We start from the raw sequence: 18,220 nt of genomic DNA on the forward strand, positions 1-18,220 counted from the left end.
CATCGTATCTTTTAGTTCAGAATCGAAGTGCAGATAAATGGATTCAACATGCAAATCGCGTACTGAGAAAAATTTCGTTCGCGTTAGCGGAGTTTTACCACAAAGGGTGAAAAAATCTGTTCCAATTTTCCAATAAACGTAACAAGTAGCTGGCCTGATACATACGCCTGACAGTGTAGTTGTTTCGTAGCAAACGAATTAAGAACATCGATCATGTTGTCGCGTTAGAAGATCGGAATTGCAAAGACAGTGACGATTTTTCGTATGTTCCCGCGAGGTCGAATCGACGTCAGATTTTTATGTACGGTCTATTTCACTCATAGGTAAACCGACTCGACGTGCGTTCCAAAGTTCGCTCATCCGAAACGTTGGCAGGGAAAGAGAGAAATAGATGAGGCAAGAGAGCCAGCGAGATCGTAGAAGAGCATAGGAGAAGAAAGGAAAGGGAAGAAGCAAAGGAACGAGAAAGGAGAGAGAGAGAGGCGAATGACGTTGACCTCAAACGAGGCGCCCGGCAGTTGGACGGCGCAGGAAGGGAGGACGCGACGCCGCGCGCCGCGACGCTGACGCACCGTGTATATTTGGCTAGGGTCCGCCACGTCCGATCGTAGTAGTTCTTTCCGCGGTAGATAATCTCGAGTGACTGCTATCCTCGATATCCTCTAGGTCATATTGTTCCGATTTTAAACCTCCATTTCACGGCCTCTATTTTTTCACCTAACCGTCTCGTCAGTCACCGATAACACCTCTAATTTTCTAGTATTTTCGAACGTATCATCTCTGTCCACTATTATTAACTCGCCTGGTGTTTATCGCTTCGCTATTGTGAAACTTCCAATTTTGGCGTCGCTCTGATTTTCTTTAAATACCAATGGACGGTTAACTTTCAAGTAGTGAAAATTCGAAGGGATTTTTTTATTTACAAATGCTTTTTCTTTCATCGTTTAGGTTCGTATGGAATTAGTCATTCTGGTCGTTCGTCAGCTTGAGTTTGCGTCACGAAGACTATAAACGAGTCACGGTACAGACTTATTAGGTCAAAAGTATGGCTCAGGTGTTTCATAGAATCTAAGAATTTCAAACTTGGTTGAAAAATCTCTGATCCTGCAACACCTTTCGCTAGTAAATTTATCCAGATAAAGGACGTTGATAAATAACGTTAATTCTAAATTAAAAACAAAATTAGCAATAGTTTCGAGAAAACAATTGCGATCTTCTCGCTGATGATAAAGATGATTTGTAACGAATGCAATCGAGTTTTTTCCTTTTACCAAAATAGCCGATTTTATCTTCAGGTAGCGTTTTCAAGCGCGAGCAAACTGAAGTGGATGCAAAACGAGAGGGGCGGGAAAACGTCGGGGCAAGCGTCTCGGAGCCAAAAGTTCGGGGTGACTGTAAAGAGTAGAGAAAAGTCGAGGGGGTTGGTAAGCAACGCGAGGATTCGTTGTACGCAGAAGAAACAGCAACCGTCGACTACCGGCGCTTCGAGAATTTATGGACGAGCCCTTCTTTCTCTCCCTCTCTCTCTCTCTCTCTCTCTTTCTCTCTCTCGTCGGGTACCGCGTATCCGGCCGGTGCGGTGCTCAGAAAAAGCGAAACCTGCACGAGAGGACTTCGGCGTTACATTGTGTAGCGGCAGTCGCCGATCCTCCGAAAGAGATTTCCTTTTTCTCCGTATGGAAATGAGCAGGCATTTCTTTCATCGCGGCCTTATTCAATGTCTGCTTGCGCGTACATCATATTTTCCTCTTACCCTTTGCCGATGTTCTACATACTCCAATGTTTCAACAATTTCGCCGTCTCCATCCCTTAAACATCGTTCCTCCATCCCGTTCCATCGTTTCTTTCATTCCGCGGAGACGTCGAGAGGTTCTTCAAAGGACGGATAGTTACATTTTCTTGCCATGTTTCGCGTAACGCGCGGAAATTCGTTTTGTCTCGCGTTCTGATGATATTTCACGCCGGCACGGAGTCAGGGAAATTCGAAAATGTTCGTAAATAATTTCGAGTGAGCGACACAAATGTAAGGCAGAACATTTGAGAGAGATTTCAACTTGCCGCGCGATTCAGACGGTACGCTAAAAATATTAAGAGACAGCACGCTTGTTCGATGTGTATGCAAACGAATTTTCATTCGTTTTCGCTCTTTCATGCAAACGACACCGACGAGCAAGCTCTGTGTTTTATAACGAGTTCACTTCGTTCTTGTCATACGGTCACACTCTTCAATTTTTCCGTATATGTGCAGGCTATTGGTTTATAAGCGTAAATTTATCCAGATATATCAACATCGAGATAGATTCACAAGCAAATTAACGACTGGAATGTACTTGTTGTGACAGTTAGAGGTGGGAGAAAGAGAGGAAACTCACCGTGTGAAGCTTGCGTCCGACGCTACGTACTGTTGCAATTTGAGAAGAAGTTCGTCCCTTCCACCTTCGTCGCCACTTCCTCCAACATTGCAAATACCGGTCCCAGTAGGACTTAGAGTATAATTAACATCATCGCAGTCTTCGTCGATCCCCATTGCTGTACAGACCGAAATGTAATAATATTTAATCAGAGAGGAAGGAAAAAGGTAAAACTTATTTCGACTCGCGGCACGTTATAGTAACTTAGAAAAATAAAAGAAAATATTCCTGCCTGTCTCGTTACGTATCTTAACATATTAAAGACCATTTATCATTTTTCCAGCGAACTTACCTTATTGAATTTGAATTTTTATCTTTTGTCTAGACTTTAGAATTTTAAGAATTTCCAAGCAATTCAAATATTTATCAGCTTCGTGATAAATTATATATTTTTTTCAATCAATCTATGCCTTTTCACGTGTTTCTGATTTATATGATCCTTACGTAGCGGCACATGAGTAGAGGACAAGTCAAATCATGTTGTTGATTTGCCTCGGAGTATCAAGATCGTTAGGACACATGTAATGTAAGAATAAATAGACCTCGGGCAGAACAATGTCGCCGTTACGCGCAACCGCCGAACAAAGACGAATTTGAATTTTCCGATTCCGCCCGACCAATATAAATAAACCGACACAACCGAAAAGAGTAATATCTACGAGTATCTAGCGAGCAATTTATTGAATATTAATTAGCAATTTTACTTTGCGATTTATACTCTGCACGAGCGACTCAGCGAATATAGTCCGTTTATCTATTTATTATTTTTAAATATATTCGACGGTTACGACAACAAGCAATAACATCTAATAAATCTCACGGTCAAACATCCTATATACCAGTCCTCTACATTTATGTAACGTATCTCTTACAATAATGTGTTTTTTATTTTGCATAGTTTTAACATAACTTATTCTGTTTACCTACGTGTTTCAATGACGTTACATTTGCACAACTTTCGCCCCTTATTGATAAACATATTAAAAAATAAAGGAAAAGAGAACGAAAATATGTCAACAGTTGTACAGTTACGTAAACTGCTAAACGATATTAAGATAAGTGGTTCGAAGTAATATGACGACAAATAATGTTATTCGAACCGGTTCGCTCGAATTCAGCCGGTTCGTTGCACCGATCGTGAACATTCGTTTCCCTGTATTTCTGCTGAGACAATTTCCCTGTATCCACGGGTATCGTGCACACGATAGAAGGTTGCCCGTGTGTAACTAGCGTGTCCGTAACGACTCGTGACAAAGAACGAGATAGAGATTCAAAGGAGAAGGCAGCAGGGATAACCGGACGCTTTAAACGGAGCAGTTCCTGCTTCCAAGTCTGCTTTCCACCGTCCCCTTGTGTTCACCTACCTCCGCCTCCCTACATTTCTTCCATTTCCCTCCGCGTGTCTCGTATTTTCTACTAACGCGAATTTCCTCCGATTTCTCTCTTTTTTCCCACCGGGCGGGGGGAAGGGGTAGGGGGAGGGGGTTAGTTCAGCCATGTTATTTCGTCATCGTGCGGAAAACTCCGCTGAATTTTAGAGGCTAGGAAGAGCATACAAAGGAAGAAAGAAGGAGGGAAAAGCAGAGGAGAAGAAAAAGACACGGTGTCGTTTCTTACAAACGACAGCCGGTAGGTAGCATGCTGAACGAAGGAAACGAATGAGACTCCGAGTATGCACGTTTCCGTACGCGATGAGGTGAGAGGATTTCTTTCCGCGTCTTTCTCACCAGCGGGCTTCTTAAGGCCATAAAGAATTATTTTAATTCTCCGCCAGGTCTAATTCCATTCCGTTTCGACGAAGCAAAATTAATTTTGTCCCGGTTTTTACGCTCCTCGGGACAGCATGAAAATTACCTCCGTCTCAGCAGCAAAACGATAATTTATAGGAGATTCGCGGATCTCGTGGTCTCCCTCGAGATATTTTTCTCAGCATTCTTAGTCGGCATTGGAGGGGAACGGAGCAGAGGATAGGAAATGAGAGAGGAAAGGAAGAGGAGATAGTGGAAGGAAGAGATTGCACTCGATGGTTCGGCCACTCCTGCGGCGCACGAGCCACGTTGGATGCAAGAAGATGGAAGCAAAAGGAGCGAAAGAGGAAGGTAATAGGTACATAAAGAAGGCAGATAGATGGGAATGGAAGGAGAGAAGCGTGGAACGAGAGCAACATATCGATCTCACGAGACTTCCGTCTGTCCGATTCTAGGCTCTCTTTTATCGTAACGCTCGATCGGATCGACCGTTCCGCCGACGAGCCCTTCTATCTGAAACAAGCGCCCACCCTCTTTTCTCCTGCTCTCTCTCTTCTCGAGACCACCCTTTCTCGTCGTCCGGCCTAGTACAGCCCCCTCTATCGGCCTTCTGGCATCACCGTGTGGGAGGTAGGGGCTGGGCTCCAGAAACTCATTTGAATCACGTGCAACGACGAGTCAAGTGCAGCCGTACTACGCGTTTACGCCGACGTATATACGCGCGCTACTATGTAGTTACTAACGATCTCCTTTTTCTCCCTTTCTCTTCCTCTCTCTCTCTCTCTCTCTGCCAAGTTTCGCATTCGTTCGTCCTTAGCCTCGCGATTCCGGCTATTTATTGATCTCGATATCCGTAACCGTGTCGTCGTGCCGCGTGTTCGATGTTCGTCTCAACCTACGAGTCCTTTCTTCTCTCGTCCCTTATTTTCCCCACTTTCCCTTACTTTTTCACCCCGTCTTAGAGCAATATCGGACAGAGTATCGGATCCCTTGCTTCCGAAACCTATTATTCACGCGTTCTCGTTTCTTTTCATTCTTCTTCTGTCGTTCGCATTTGATACCGTTTCCACCGTATTTCGTTGGTTGTCTGGCCTTCGAAATTTCTCTTTATTCGGCCGTTCGTTCGTAATGGATATCAGGATTGGGCGGCAAACGACGACGAGCGCGATTACGAGGGGTGCCGACGCTACGGGGATGAAGATGGTGGAGCAAAGGACGAGAGATGGAGACAGATAGTGGGAGGGGGTGAGAAATAGAAGGAATGGGAGGAGAAAGAGAAAGAGAGAGTGTGGAGAGAGCAGAGGGGCGTGGCAAGATGAATGATCGCAAGACGCGGGAGTATTGATCCCGGGGACTGTGCTCTGACTGTTTCTCTCTTTCTCTCCACATCCCTCTCTCACTTCGGCATATATACGCGCGTCCTCCCCTTTCCCGTTCTCTTCTCCACCGTGTTCCTCCGTGGTCGTTCTATCTCTCTTTACTTCTCTTTCGCTCGCTGTCGGAGTTTCGCACCCCTATACCGGGTGGCGCGCCGGTTAGGTTCAGGGTCATGCGTGCACCCCTTTCGCCAGTGTGTCGTCTCCTTCCTTCCTTCCTTCCTTCCTTTTGCAAAGGGAGAGAGCCTGCTCCGGCCTGGATCGAAGTCGAAGAACCCAGAGAGGAGAGATCGTTTGCTCTCTCCCTCTGTTCCTTTCTCTCACCCCGATACAAGGCAAACGGTCGCCGACCAGTTCTACCACTGTGAGAGAGATCAACGACATTTTCGGCGCCCAACGTACCCCTGGTGTGCGTGTCGCGTTGCCACGCCGCCGTGGCCCCTGCCAGAAAGGATAAATCCTGATCTCTTGGACGTCGGTATAATGAACCTTCTCCTTGTAAGCTTCGCGCACCCTTTACCCTTCGCCCTCCTGAAAACCATCCGACGAGGAAGATACGATGACAACGACGACGACGACGACGACGACGACGGGACGCACATTCGATGTTGGAACGATCTCGATACAACTAGAGCGGCAGACATCGGGCGTTCGAATCGGCGACGAGCACACGGTCGCGCTGGAAACCTGTATCCGTTTATCGCGCGTAGCAGCGCACACCGAGGTCGGAGAAACCGAGAGCCTCGTTACCAGTGCCGCTAATCTAGTATTTGCAGAACATTACGCGCGCGTCTGAGAACGTTCGATTGTGGCGACGCGGTTCGTGGAAATGCGCCAACCTTTAAAACGTATTCCATATACGCCGCGTTCGTTACATTAATTTCACCTTGGCTACGTGTCTGAATTAACGACGCGCCGGAGTACCCGATGGCCGTCACGATCGGCGGGACAATTTGCACCCTGTGCAGGACGTGCGTCTCATGATTTCGTGCGGTGGAATAAATGGAAGGATTTTCTCTTATCGACCGACAGATCGTCGCGGAACAGCGATGAATCGTCGATTGTTCGTCACGGATTCTTTGAATTCTCTGAGTTCGGGGCCACGATCGTGAAACGAACGTCGTTTCGAGTTATCTTTCGTTCGCGGCAAGCCGACTCGTCCGTTGGAATAGAAAATATCGTGGAATCGTGGAATCGGCGTGCACGGTCGATTAACCGGGCGCCAGCCGACAATATTAATAACCGAAGCACGGTCGGTGCACTGGAAGCGAGTCTCGACCGACGTGACAGTCCCGCGAAAAGTAATTACCGGCTCTCTTGTTCTGCGAGCTTAATATGACGGAACGACCGTCTGAAATAACATTCTGCATGCTGGTCGACGCTAGTTTTTCTTTTTTAAAAGCTTCCAGGATTAAAATGTTCTTTTCACGGTCGTTACCGTCCGACCAACCGAGACTTTTGTAATACTTTGTACGAACTTCTAATTACTCCAACCGTGACACGCTGTCGTACGATCGCCTACCTGAGAAAAATAATTCTTTCCTGTTATTTTCATTTAATATTTATATCGGTTCTGTGAACCTGGTTAATCGTCGAGCATCGGAAATTAACGCGCTACCTACCTGTACACGCAAGGTACACGCTGCGAAGGACGGCACCCCGGGAACACCGAGCAACGTTTTACGTAATTAGTAGCAATTTCTGTGCGCAACGCCTCGAGCAGCAGTGTAATCAGGAAGGCAGTGTGGCGAGTGTGTTCACCTTCCGTTATAAGCAGCGCATGAAATGCGATGGGAGAACCACCACAATATATCGTAATAACAGGTGGTACGACAACTGACGTAATGATAGGTTTAACGACTAGAGCACACCGATCGGAAAGCGAAAGTTTTCTTTTGAAATTTTCCGAGATGTTTTACACTCCATGTGCTTGCTTCCAACGCCGGTATGTCTAACATTTACACACCATTGACGAATCACGGTGACGTACGAGACGAAAAAGGAGAGGGAAGACTACTATACCATTTACCAGATCGATTCCCGCACAGGAAATGTAAATCTTTACGCTGGGGATATCTAGAGAAACGACTCGGTAATGCAGGTGAGCGCACCGAGCGAACCACCAACTTGTACCGCTTATGATTTATAATTCATGCACCGTGTAAGGTGAGCTTCGACGCGATTCAACGACCCTCGGTTAAAGACGTTAATGAGAAGCGTGTGCCACTGCCGCTCGTGAAGAAGGGAAACTTCCCTAAGTAGGTTACCGATATAAGAGTTATGCACACTCGTCAGATACTATTCGATGGTGGACGCGTTTCCATTCAACATACTGCTTATCGGAAAATGGTAAGATCGTAGGAAGAGAAAGGATCGAGCGAAGGAAATAGGAATTGTTATTTCTTGAAATTATAAAATTGACAACCGCGAAACGCTGGTGACACTTCGTTGAAAAGCAGGTAAGACAGAATCTCGTTAAATTCCAATTAATTAAGGCGAATCGAATTGAATCGTTTCTACGGTTGATATCTGAGTAGGTCTGCGCACGATATCGGTAATGGATGACGTCAAGCGCGTCAGTTTCCCACGATTCCCCGATGGATGTTCCCGATCGGATAATCGAATTTCTCGGTGACGTCTACGCACGACCGGAATAGCCGTGGAAAGATAGAGACAGCGTCTATTCGCAAGGCACACCTTTCGACGAATATTTATACGATTACTTTTAGAGATTGACTGTGGATGGATTTAAAATAAGTCGGTCACAGATGCGATAACGATACGCGCAGCCTCTCGTATCGATACATGCAATTATATAACGCTCATTTTCCGACGCTCGTTAAAATAACGTGACCATTAATGGTCACGTGGAACGCGGCGAAACAATGAGCAGGATTAACGCTCGGTGTCCTAGAACAGCGAAAAGATTTATTGGAACGAACGTACGTGTCCGTGACAATCGTACGATCGTTACACGGTATTCTATGCATAGTTCGCGAAATTTCTTAATTACGTTAACGAACGACAACGGTATTCAAGGCGAAAGCGGAAGAAAGCGATTAAGCATGCGTTTGGCGTATATTTGGACCGTCTAACGATAATATATACGCGCTACCACAGTAACCGTCAGGTTTCCGTTTACGTCGCGGTATAATTACTGCTTTGTAGATATAACGATGAGCCTGTAACATTGGAATCAGAGCCCCCGCAGCCGGAGAAATAGGATAAACAACGAAAAGGTCAAAGGATGTGTAAGTCTGCCTACCACGCTTGGTATTTACGACGCTAACAAAAGAAGAAAAAGAAAAGAAGAAGAAAAGAAACAAAAACAAAGCAAAGAAAACGAGAAACAAGAAAGCAAAGTGAAGGAGAGAAAAAATGGATAAAAAGTTTGAATTTAGCGGTAACGAATTCTCTCGTTTTCTCGCGTTTAACGAGGTTCCAATTAGCTTCAATTTTTTGGCAAAGTAGCTTTCCCCGTAATCGAGCCTTGTGACCACGAAAGATTTCACAGCGGCTCCTCCACTTTCTTTTTCTCTCTTCTTGAAACTCTGTTTTATCGCCGAGTTCCCCGTGTGAATATCAGCAATAGGAGCAAACAGAGGTTAAGTTTTTCGTTTCGTCCTTTCGAGACACGCAATTAGAAGAAAAGGGCGGAGAAAATTCTTACGCGGTTTCCCCCTCGATACGTTCTCTCCCTGCTATCGAAGATATTTCTCTTCCTTACGAACCAATCCCCGTCATGCAATCGTAAAACGTTGGGAAACGAACAACGAAAGAAAGAAGGAAAACCGTAAGTCTTCGAGATAGATCAATAACAAACCATTACGAGCTATCTTTCTCTCCCTCTTGCGACTGCTTTCTCGTCGAGGCTTCAAAGCGACCAAGTGCAGAGAGAAGTTGCTCGGTCGCTTCAACCCTTGAATCAATCCTCTTGCTAATTATCGTTGTCTCGCGTGGAAGAAAAAAGAAAGAAAAACGAAAGGAAAGTGGCACGACAAAGCGGACAGATCGATAAATCAAGGGGGGAGGGAGGGAGAGAGCATCTTCTTGGCGGACTATCCGGCTCGAGACGGGAAACAAAAGGAATCGACAGGTTTTTCCCTTTCGCCACACCTAAAACATCGTCCACCGCGAAATAACCCATTTCGTTCGGCCGGCGACTGATTGTTTAACCCCTTTTCCGGTACGTTTTACATCGATTTTCCTCGGTTTCGCCCTCCCGACCTTTTTTCCTCGTTCGCTTCTCTTCTCTCGCTCCCGGAGGCGTTTCATTAGCCGCGACGAGAACATTTGTTTTTGTCGATGTTTCGCGGTAGCTTGTCGCTTTTTATTTTTCTTCCTCCACTTCCTTTCTGTCTTTCTCGTTCCTCTCTCTATCCGCCACACCATGCACATTCTCTCTCTCTCACCGATTTTCGTTCCTCTTTTCACGCGTACCTATCCCCACCGGGAGGAAAAAAAACGGTAACGAGTCGTATTTCGACCACTTACTCGATTAATCGACCGGCTGTTATGAAAGCGCAGGTAAACTTTGTTTTTGCTTTAATCTCCTCTGTAATTTCTGTTACGCGTGCAGAAATATCGCGGTTATTGCGCAACCGTGGGTCGATCACCAATTTCTTATAGCAATTGGATTTTTACACATATGTACATATATGGAATATGTGGCAAATAGTGACGCGAGCTACAGTGGCAAGAACGATTCACCGATTCGTGTGTACAATGATGCACGTTTGACGCGTACTTTTCGATTCTCCACGGTGTTATATAATCTCGCTATAGGCGATTCGGCGTAGCACATCGTGGCGTTTTACGTTTCTTATTTCAAAGTGGAAAACTACGAATTTAATTTCTTTACTCGAATAATATTCGCTCACCTTTCCGATCCTGCGAAACATCCTGACGATTTCTTCATGTATCCACGTGTCATTCCAGGCATCCTCACTATAAACATCGTTGCGTCAGTTTTTCGAGAGAAAAGACCGCGCACTCGCGTCAATCACACGTCTGTCCCTCGTAAACCAACACAATCCGATTATCACAAGGTACGAAGCTACAGGCAAGAGAGACGCTATTGGCGTAGTCGCGGCAGCCTGCGATTTCTCTATGCGAAATCTCTTTTATTATCCTGGTTTCGCAGCATTTTCACCGTCGTTGCTTCGTTCCGTTTTTCTAGTCTCTGCGTCTCGTCGAAAACAGCTACGATCGCATTACGGACGATAGAAAATGGTTACTGGCCGTCGAGATGGATCCTTACGCCGGCATTTTACGACATCCTTCGAGCGAAACGGCCATGCGTGGCCGGCGAGATCCTCGCCACCTTTTCCGCGTTTAAGGCTGCGTTACAATGCCATTTTCCGCTAGCTCCGAAAATAAAACCAACCATACTTTTCCGCCTCTTTTCTACGCGTCTCATTTTTTCCTTACCGTTACGCATCGGAATTTCCACGTCACGATGCGTCACGTACTTGGAGATTTCTTCACATTCTACAGCATCAAAGCTCTTAAAGCGTGCGTTATTGCACATAAATTCGTTCGTCTGTACGTTCGTCGTATTACGATCGTTTTGTGACGCGAGTCGTCGTTCGACGAATCTCTTCCTCGTACAAATCGTATGCCAAAGATTGCTTTCAAAATCAACCGAAATTATCGGAATTTCGTCGTTCACATCGTGCGGGGTTCCTCGATGTCCGACCAGCATGCCACTTTTTCACTTATCCGTTCCTCGTCCGTGTACCAGTGTTAGCCTCTCGATCGTCCAACTTCGTCGCAGCGAAGAACTCGCGAACAACGTGGATCATCGACGATCCGACGAGATAACCGCACGAAGGAAGCAGCATCCTTGTTCTCGCGTTCTCCAACGCCCCCCACGGAATAAAAAAAGGGGCGCCGCAGCGGGAACGCCTTGGCGAATCGCTCGATCGTTTCGACGTGAACGTCGACACTGTCTCACGGTCGGCGCGATTCTCACCGTGTCGATCGCGATCGTGGAAAAAAGCCAAGGTGGATCGGGAATGAAAAGTTTTACAGCAAGAACGCGGCTCGTCGACTGATAAATCCGCATTTAGTGTAGCGGCCTCACTTACACGCCGGGCTCTTGCCGGCTCCACCAAAGGCATGATTGGTCTGCGTGTCGGTGCCCCCGCCGCCCCCTCCTCCGCCCCCCAGGGGCGGACAACCGAGGCAGAGCGCCGTCGCCGTCCTCCGACAACGACGGGGGCGCCACCGCGCGGCACCGACGCCGACGCCCGCCACCGATCGATAGTCACCGACCGTCGACGACGACGACGACGACAACGACGACGACGACGACGAAGACGACGACGACGACGACGATGAGGAGGACTACGAGGAGGAGGACGACGACGATGAGAACGACGACGATGAGAACGACGACGACGAGGACGACGACGCCGCCGACCACCACCACTACGCCACGGAACCGCTATACTACTATTGCACTCCGGTTAGTCGGCCCCGCTACTTGTTTGCGGTAATATGCGTGTACTTTCGGTACCGCTCCCGATTTTTTCATCGGGTCTTGATCAAATCTCACTACATATTAGTCGTTCGTTAGTTACGATTATACGGCGTGAGCGTTAACATATCGACTGTCTTGTTATTCAATTTTCTAGGACGATCGAGATAAAATGTATATAAATTTCATAAACCGAGGGATATTCAAGGATGTGAACGATTTAGGTAACATTGTCAAAGAACAGTGTGCAAATACGATATAATATTTTGCAGAAGCTAAATGTTTTGGTGTAATGTATTTCGGTCTATTGCGGCACCCAAAGCAAAACACGTAAAATTCACATGGAAGTCAACGCTTTGGATCCGCTGCTTGTTTCGAGTCTTCACCGCGTATACTTAGTTTCGGTCCTACTCCGAATTTTTCAAACGAATTCTTGCTTGAGGCTCATTGCACTTCTCAGTTATACCCTGTGTAGTCTAACTCATAGCCTATTCGTAGTCTCATCTCACACTGTATACGAGTTCTGACGAGTAGCCGTTCTAATGAATGGAACATCCGCAGGTCGAAATGTATACGCTGATAAGAAGTTACATATTTGAACGTTCTGACGAATGAAATATCCGTGGACACGGATCGTTCGTAGTTCATAATTAGGATAGCTGTCATTTCGTGGTACGAGCAACATGATATTCTATGATTATGATAAGTTTATATGGCATGAGTTTTTTCTTCGATGGAAAAATAGTCATCGGATTATCTCATAGAGGATTGTTAACTGAGTTATCTACAGTTAATTGCAACAATGATACATAGCTAAATACTGCAATACGTAAAACTGAACTTCGAGTGTATTTTATTTATTTGCTTACTTCCTTAAGAAAATAACAACACTTTGTACTACAATTCTCGTTACGTAGCAAAGTAACGAGGAAAGAGTTTCCGAGAGACGTTCATATTTATTCGAACTATCGATACCCTATCGATCCGGCTTTCAAACATTACATCTGTTATAGGAAACGAAGACTTGGTGGTGACGGCACGTATTCTATAAATATAAACAAGTCGCACAGCTTTCGATCTATATTTACACGTTTACGACCACGCCTTCGATACTCATCGTTATCAATTTGCCGTGTTTTGCTCACGATTTCACGAAAGTCTGCGTAAAACGTCTCTAGACGTTGCAGGGCTTGTCCATTCGCGAAACGAGCGAGCGAGCGGCGCCTTAAAATACGGTCGCAGGACCGTCATTAGGAACACCTTTTAAGTGCGCCTCGGGCGAGCACTGTTGCCGCGATAAGGGTGGAGGCGCTTCCTTCTCGTACTCCCGTCAGCGTACGCATCGTGCGTAATGTGAACCGGATGAAGGGGTGGGAGGCCAGGAAGAGAGTGAACGAGAGTGAAAAAAAGGAACGAGAAAAGAAAAAAGAAAAAAAGGGAAAAGAACACGGAGGAGGTAGAGCGTGCGAGAGACTAGGAGGGAAAAAAGGGAGCTTGGGTGAGAAGGAGGCGAGTATAGACGTAAAAGGGGAGCGACCGAGAAAGAGTTTTAAAAAGAGAGGCAAAGAGGCAGACAGAGAAAGAAGAAACAGATGTAGAGCAGCGGGATCGTAACGAAGGGAAAGAGACGAATTACGTGAAAGAACGGACAAGGGAATAGGGTTCGAAAAGAGAGAGAGAAAGAGGAAAAACGGAGGGAGAGACTACTGATAGATAAGAAAAGTCATCACGGTCAGTGCGCGCGCCGCGCCACACCGTCATTCATTGATTGCATCGTGGCGTGCGGTCTGCCGTGGAGAACGTACGTTTCACGTCGCTAATGTGCACCGGATGAAAGGAGAAAGGGAGAAGAAACGGACGAATATAGAAGCGAGGGGAAGCAGAGAAAACTACCGGGAGTAGGAAGGCACACTTTGCCGGCAACGTATATTCGGCTTTCTCTTTCTCTTTCTCCATGTGCCCGGCAGGTTCTTCTCTCTTTATCTCGCTCATTTTCTCCACCGTTCGCTAGCGGTGAAACCAGACTCGGTTAAACGGTTCGCGCGAAGAATTCATCGTGCCACGAAAACCAACAGCGGCTACTCCACAGAAATTGCATCCTTTTGCAACCAAATTCGAGATTAGCCAAAGAAGGATACGATACTCGTTCACCGATCCATATAAATTTTTCCATCGTACGTTTCTACCTTTCCTGTTTTGTATATTACAATTTTTAATTACTTTGCCTCGCTATCGGAATATCGAAATGTTATCGAGAAATTTGTACAACTGTACAGCGTATGCAATAAATATCAATTTCAATTCCCATTTGAATTTTAATTACGCCTAGATACACGGCCGACGTTTTTCGTGTAAAAAAAAAAAAAAAAAAAAACAGAGGACGAAAAAATGAATGTACGAGCGGAGAAGTAAAAGGGAAAGAGCTCGAGATAAGTCATCACGGTCACCAGCGCAGCCACGTCACGGCACGCAGTCAGTCATTCATTGATTGTATCATAGAATAGTGAGCGTACGCTGCGCAGTGCCGTAATACGACGTACACGTAAACTCGCGTGGCGTTGCGAGCGGAACAGAGAAAAGAGGAAGGAAGAAAAAAAAAAAAGAGAAAAACCGAGAGGACGGAATACCTCGCGAGTACTCTGCCAAGCAAATATCGCGAATGATTTCTCGGAGCACTCGATCCCACGTACCGATGATTAATCAGCGAGGAGCAGTAATATTTTCTTTGAAACTGCAACGAGATAGTTATCATTACGAGCTCGTTCCCACTGGGTCGCTGTGTCTTTAATTATTTTCTCCGTTCCATATATCGAATACGGGAGACGATGCGGTAACAGATATTACAAAAAAAAAAAAAAAAATCTATGAGAGAAAGAAATTCTACGTCCTTACGAATAGAAGAAAATGAAGTAAGGAATAGAATAATCCGAAGGACGCGCGTTTCGTATCGTCCGATTAAAACTCAACGAACAATTTTTCTCGTTGAAAAGTAAGCCCGTAATCTAATCTCGCGCGTCTCAACGGTATATCTAACCGCTCTTGAAATATAAAAATCTGAACTACGTTCTTCCTCTACGCACAGGGATAAAGATAAATTCGTGTCGAGTCACTGTGGGAAAACGCACGCATATTAGTCGAAACAATTAGTAGATTACTGCCATGAACTAGTTTCATTGCACCGATCAAGCAAACACAAGCAAAGGGAGTTACTTATATATTCTCATAAAAATTGAATTTTATCATGAAAAAAAGAAAAAGAAATGTAGGAACACGAGTAATGGGTATAAAAAATTCATATTTTGATACGATAGAAATCTAATTGTTTTAAACGGTATATCACGAAAGTTGAGAAAGACCGGAGTTTTGTTTAGAACATTTAACAGTACGCGCTAACAATAAGGGATAACGATTGGATCGAGGCGGTTGGTTCCACCCGTTTACCAATCAGATGTAGACAGGAGAAACGAGAGAGGAGACGATAGAGGAGGAGAGAAGTAGGTCTAATTAAGAGACGTAAGTTTATTAAACTCCGGGCTTAAAATAGCGGGCGACACACTGCCCAGGAATGTAAGGACAGTCCGGTTTTATTGTCGGTCGAGCTCCAAGATTAATTCGCGTGGACTTTTCTAGTCCGGTCGTCAGAAAACGTTTCGTGAACCGAGAATCGACTTTGGTTCGACCGATACCGACACCGTGGAAACACGATCGTCCTCGTGAAATAAAATTCACACAGGTAACGTTGATTTGGAAGGCCTGCGGGGTTGCGCTCGAGGCCTACAGCCCCGAATCGAAATTAGAACGGTGGATCGATCGATCCACGTGAAATTTTCTGGCCGACAGAGAGCGACAGAGAAGCCGGTATTGCTGGAACGCGAGAAAGGGATGATAAAAGAAAAAACGAAAGAAGAGGGAGAGAAGCGTGTAAGGCCGATCGATTAGCAGTCGTGTTTGAATTTAGGTTAACCGAAGGACCACGAGAAACGATGTCGGTAAGGAGAGCAAGCGAGAAACGGTAACGATGATAAAAACGGCTTTCGGCTGGGACGTTGGATGGATGGATATTCGCGCGAAGCTCTTCTATTATTCAGAAAGGCGCGCTAGTTCCGCGAGTAGATGATATTTCGGTGAACCGGGTCAGATATCGTGGAAAGGTCACAGAGAAATTTTAATAAATTATTGCCCCGTATAACGAAGACGTTGCACGTAATTACTCTTTCTTAATGAATGTTCAATCTCGCGTCATTCACGACCTTATCCTTCCGCTGGATGATTTACCGGAGATTCCATTCGTCTTAGAAATTCCCACTCGAGCGTGGAAAATCTCGTAGTTATCGAACGCCGTTCCGATTTTCCAGAAAACGTTAAAGACGCGGGAGACAAGCGGAGATAGAGAAAGAGAGGTATCAACGCAGAAACACGGACCACGAGGGTCAGGATTAAATATAACCGTGGCTCGAGCTATTTATAAAGATTAACTTGTTGGCGAGATAACGAAGGAGGAGATGGAGACAACGGCGTTAAATTGTCGCAACAATTGCGCGGGAACCGGCACATTCCAGGGACGAAATTTCTCGTGCCGCTTCGAGCTTTGACCTCGATCCCATCGTTCGGGCTCTCTTTCGTCACTTGCCACCCGCCGCTTAAATCGTCAGGGGGGAAAAGCTTTAAAAATACATGAAATGACGTTCGACTCCGTACGGCGTCGATCGATTTTCTCTCTCTCTGCCTGTGCGGCACACGAGAGCCCGACGCGCCCGACAGTGACGTAATTACTTCCCGGTGACGAAATACGCCCGCCGCCGGTGTATTTTATTCGCGACTCTTTGACCCATCGTGTTTTCCACGTTCGTCATCGTTTCAAAATACCGGAACGTTCTCTCGCGCGATCTACCAATACCAGTATAGAGACCCGTGCCATTAAAACTTTAACGCGACGATAATTCCGTTGTCGTAGCGTATATGTGCTGCCGCGCACGTCACCACAGAGTAACGCGAGACACGAATTTTCCTCGACTACGTCGTTGGTCGCCGTTAGGTACGCCAGCGTCTGGAATTTTATTTACACTTTACGCGCCCACGTGTGGAATGCATATATGTGCGACACACAAACGACACGTGCCTAAAAAAGAAGCGAAGAATGCCAGGCTCGTCCATTGAGAAGCTAGTTTCCACATTTACACGCGCTGCCTAATCGGCCGACCGGCTCCGAAGGGAGAAAAAGGAAACGAAGACAAAAGCCGGCTCGTGTGCGTCGTCGCGTCCCTATTTTCGTATTCGAGAAGGAACGAGAAGAGAACAGTGAGGGAACCGAGGGTGACAAGGAGGAAGGTGTTACGACATCCTTCCTCGTTATCTATTCCCTTCTTCCCTGCCTGCCCATGTAAAGGTACCTGATAACGCACCAGCTGTACACGCTCCTATACTTTAAGCTTGTGACCGTACTTTTACGTTACATTCACGTTACATTCACGTTGCATTTACGTTACCATTCTCCACCATTTAGATTTGATTAATGGGACACCTCGTCTAGTCGTTCTTTGAATAGACTCGGTGTTATCGACACGCGTTATCGTCGCGATTCCAGCTACCACCCGAGCTCTCCGGTTTGTCCCTTAACCGGCTAACCTGGCTAACCGATTTTGTTTCTTCAGCACGCTCGTTCGATAGCGAAATCGGATGTACGAGTCGCCTACGTGAGCATAAGGTTCACCGACAATCCTCGAAAGTCACGTATACGGTAATAATTACGCGATCACGTATCGGTAACTAGATATTCCATCGAAGAAGACGAAACTGTAAAACGCAACCAAGGTGTGGCTGCAAGTAAGTAGAATACTAAGGGCGCAGCAAGACGGACTACAGAGGAGGAAAAGGAAAGAATAAAATTCAATGATGGAAAATTGGAAATTATCGTGCAAAGTTTAAACGATTTTAAAGAAACGAATTGGCTAGTTTGCAGGTAGAAACGAAGAAGTAACGGCGAAAGAGAGCGAGGGAATTAGAAACAATACGGAAAGGAAATTCTGATGCTACGAAAGTAAGTACTTTCGTAGATACGCGTGGCTCGACGATTTCAGCGAGATAAAGGTTGGACGTGTACCTTTGATCCCTTTGAAGGACGACTGAATGGACGAAAGGTGGGGTGACGCTTTAGTCTCGCAGTGGTTGTCCCAGTGCCCTTGTATGCGGTAGAAAAATTAGCTA

The 18,220-nt window shown here is 45.9% G+C and overlaps 2 protein-coding genes across 3 annotated transcripts in view; one reads left to right on the forward strand and one right to left on the reverse strand.

The window, feature by feature from the left end:
• The window catches only part of LOC122569565 (serine/threonine-protein phosphatase 4 regulatory subunit 1-like), a 151,788-nt gene that overhangs the window by 125,879 nt on the left and 7,689 nt on the right, over positions 1-18,220 (reverse strand). The window contains exons 1-2 of one of the 2 annotated variants that reach the window (XM_043730785.1): positions 10,416-10,555; positions 2,373-2,529 (exon numbers count right to left, since the gene is read on the reverse strand). In XM_043730785.1, coding sequence (XP_043586720.1) covers positions 2,373-2,527 — 155 coding nt within the window. In that variant the 5' untranslated portion in view covers positions 2,528-2,529; positions 10,416-10,555. Of the gene's footprint in view, positions 1-2,372; positions 2,530-10,415; positions 10,556-18,220 lie in introns of those variants that run through there. The other variant, XM_043730784.1, reaches the window with a different exon arrangement.
• Positions 10,422-14,315, forward strand: LOC122569570. The gene is made up of 2 exons (XM_043730802.1): positions 10,422-12,004; positions 13,030-14,315. Exon 1 carries the CDS (start codon positions 10,452-10,454, stop codon positions 11,589-11,591), a length of 1,140 nt encoding a protein of 379 aa, XP_043586737.1. The 5' UTR covers positions 10,422-10,451; the 3' UTR covers positions 11,592-12,004; positions 13,030-14,315.

Source organism: Bombus pyrosoma, linkage group LG7 (genome assembly GCF_014825855.1).
Source record: "Bombus pyrosoma isolate SC7728 linkage group LG7, ASM1482585v1, whole genome shotgun sequence".
Classification (NCBI taxonomy): Eukaryota; Metazoa; Arthropoda; class Insecta; order Hymenoptera; family Apidae; genus Bombus; species Bombus pyrosoma.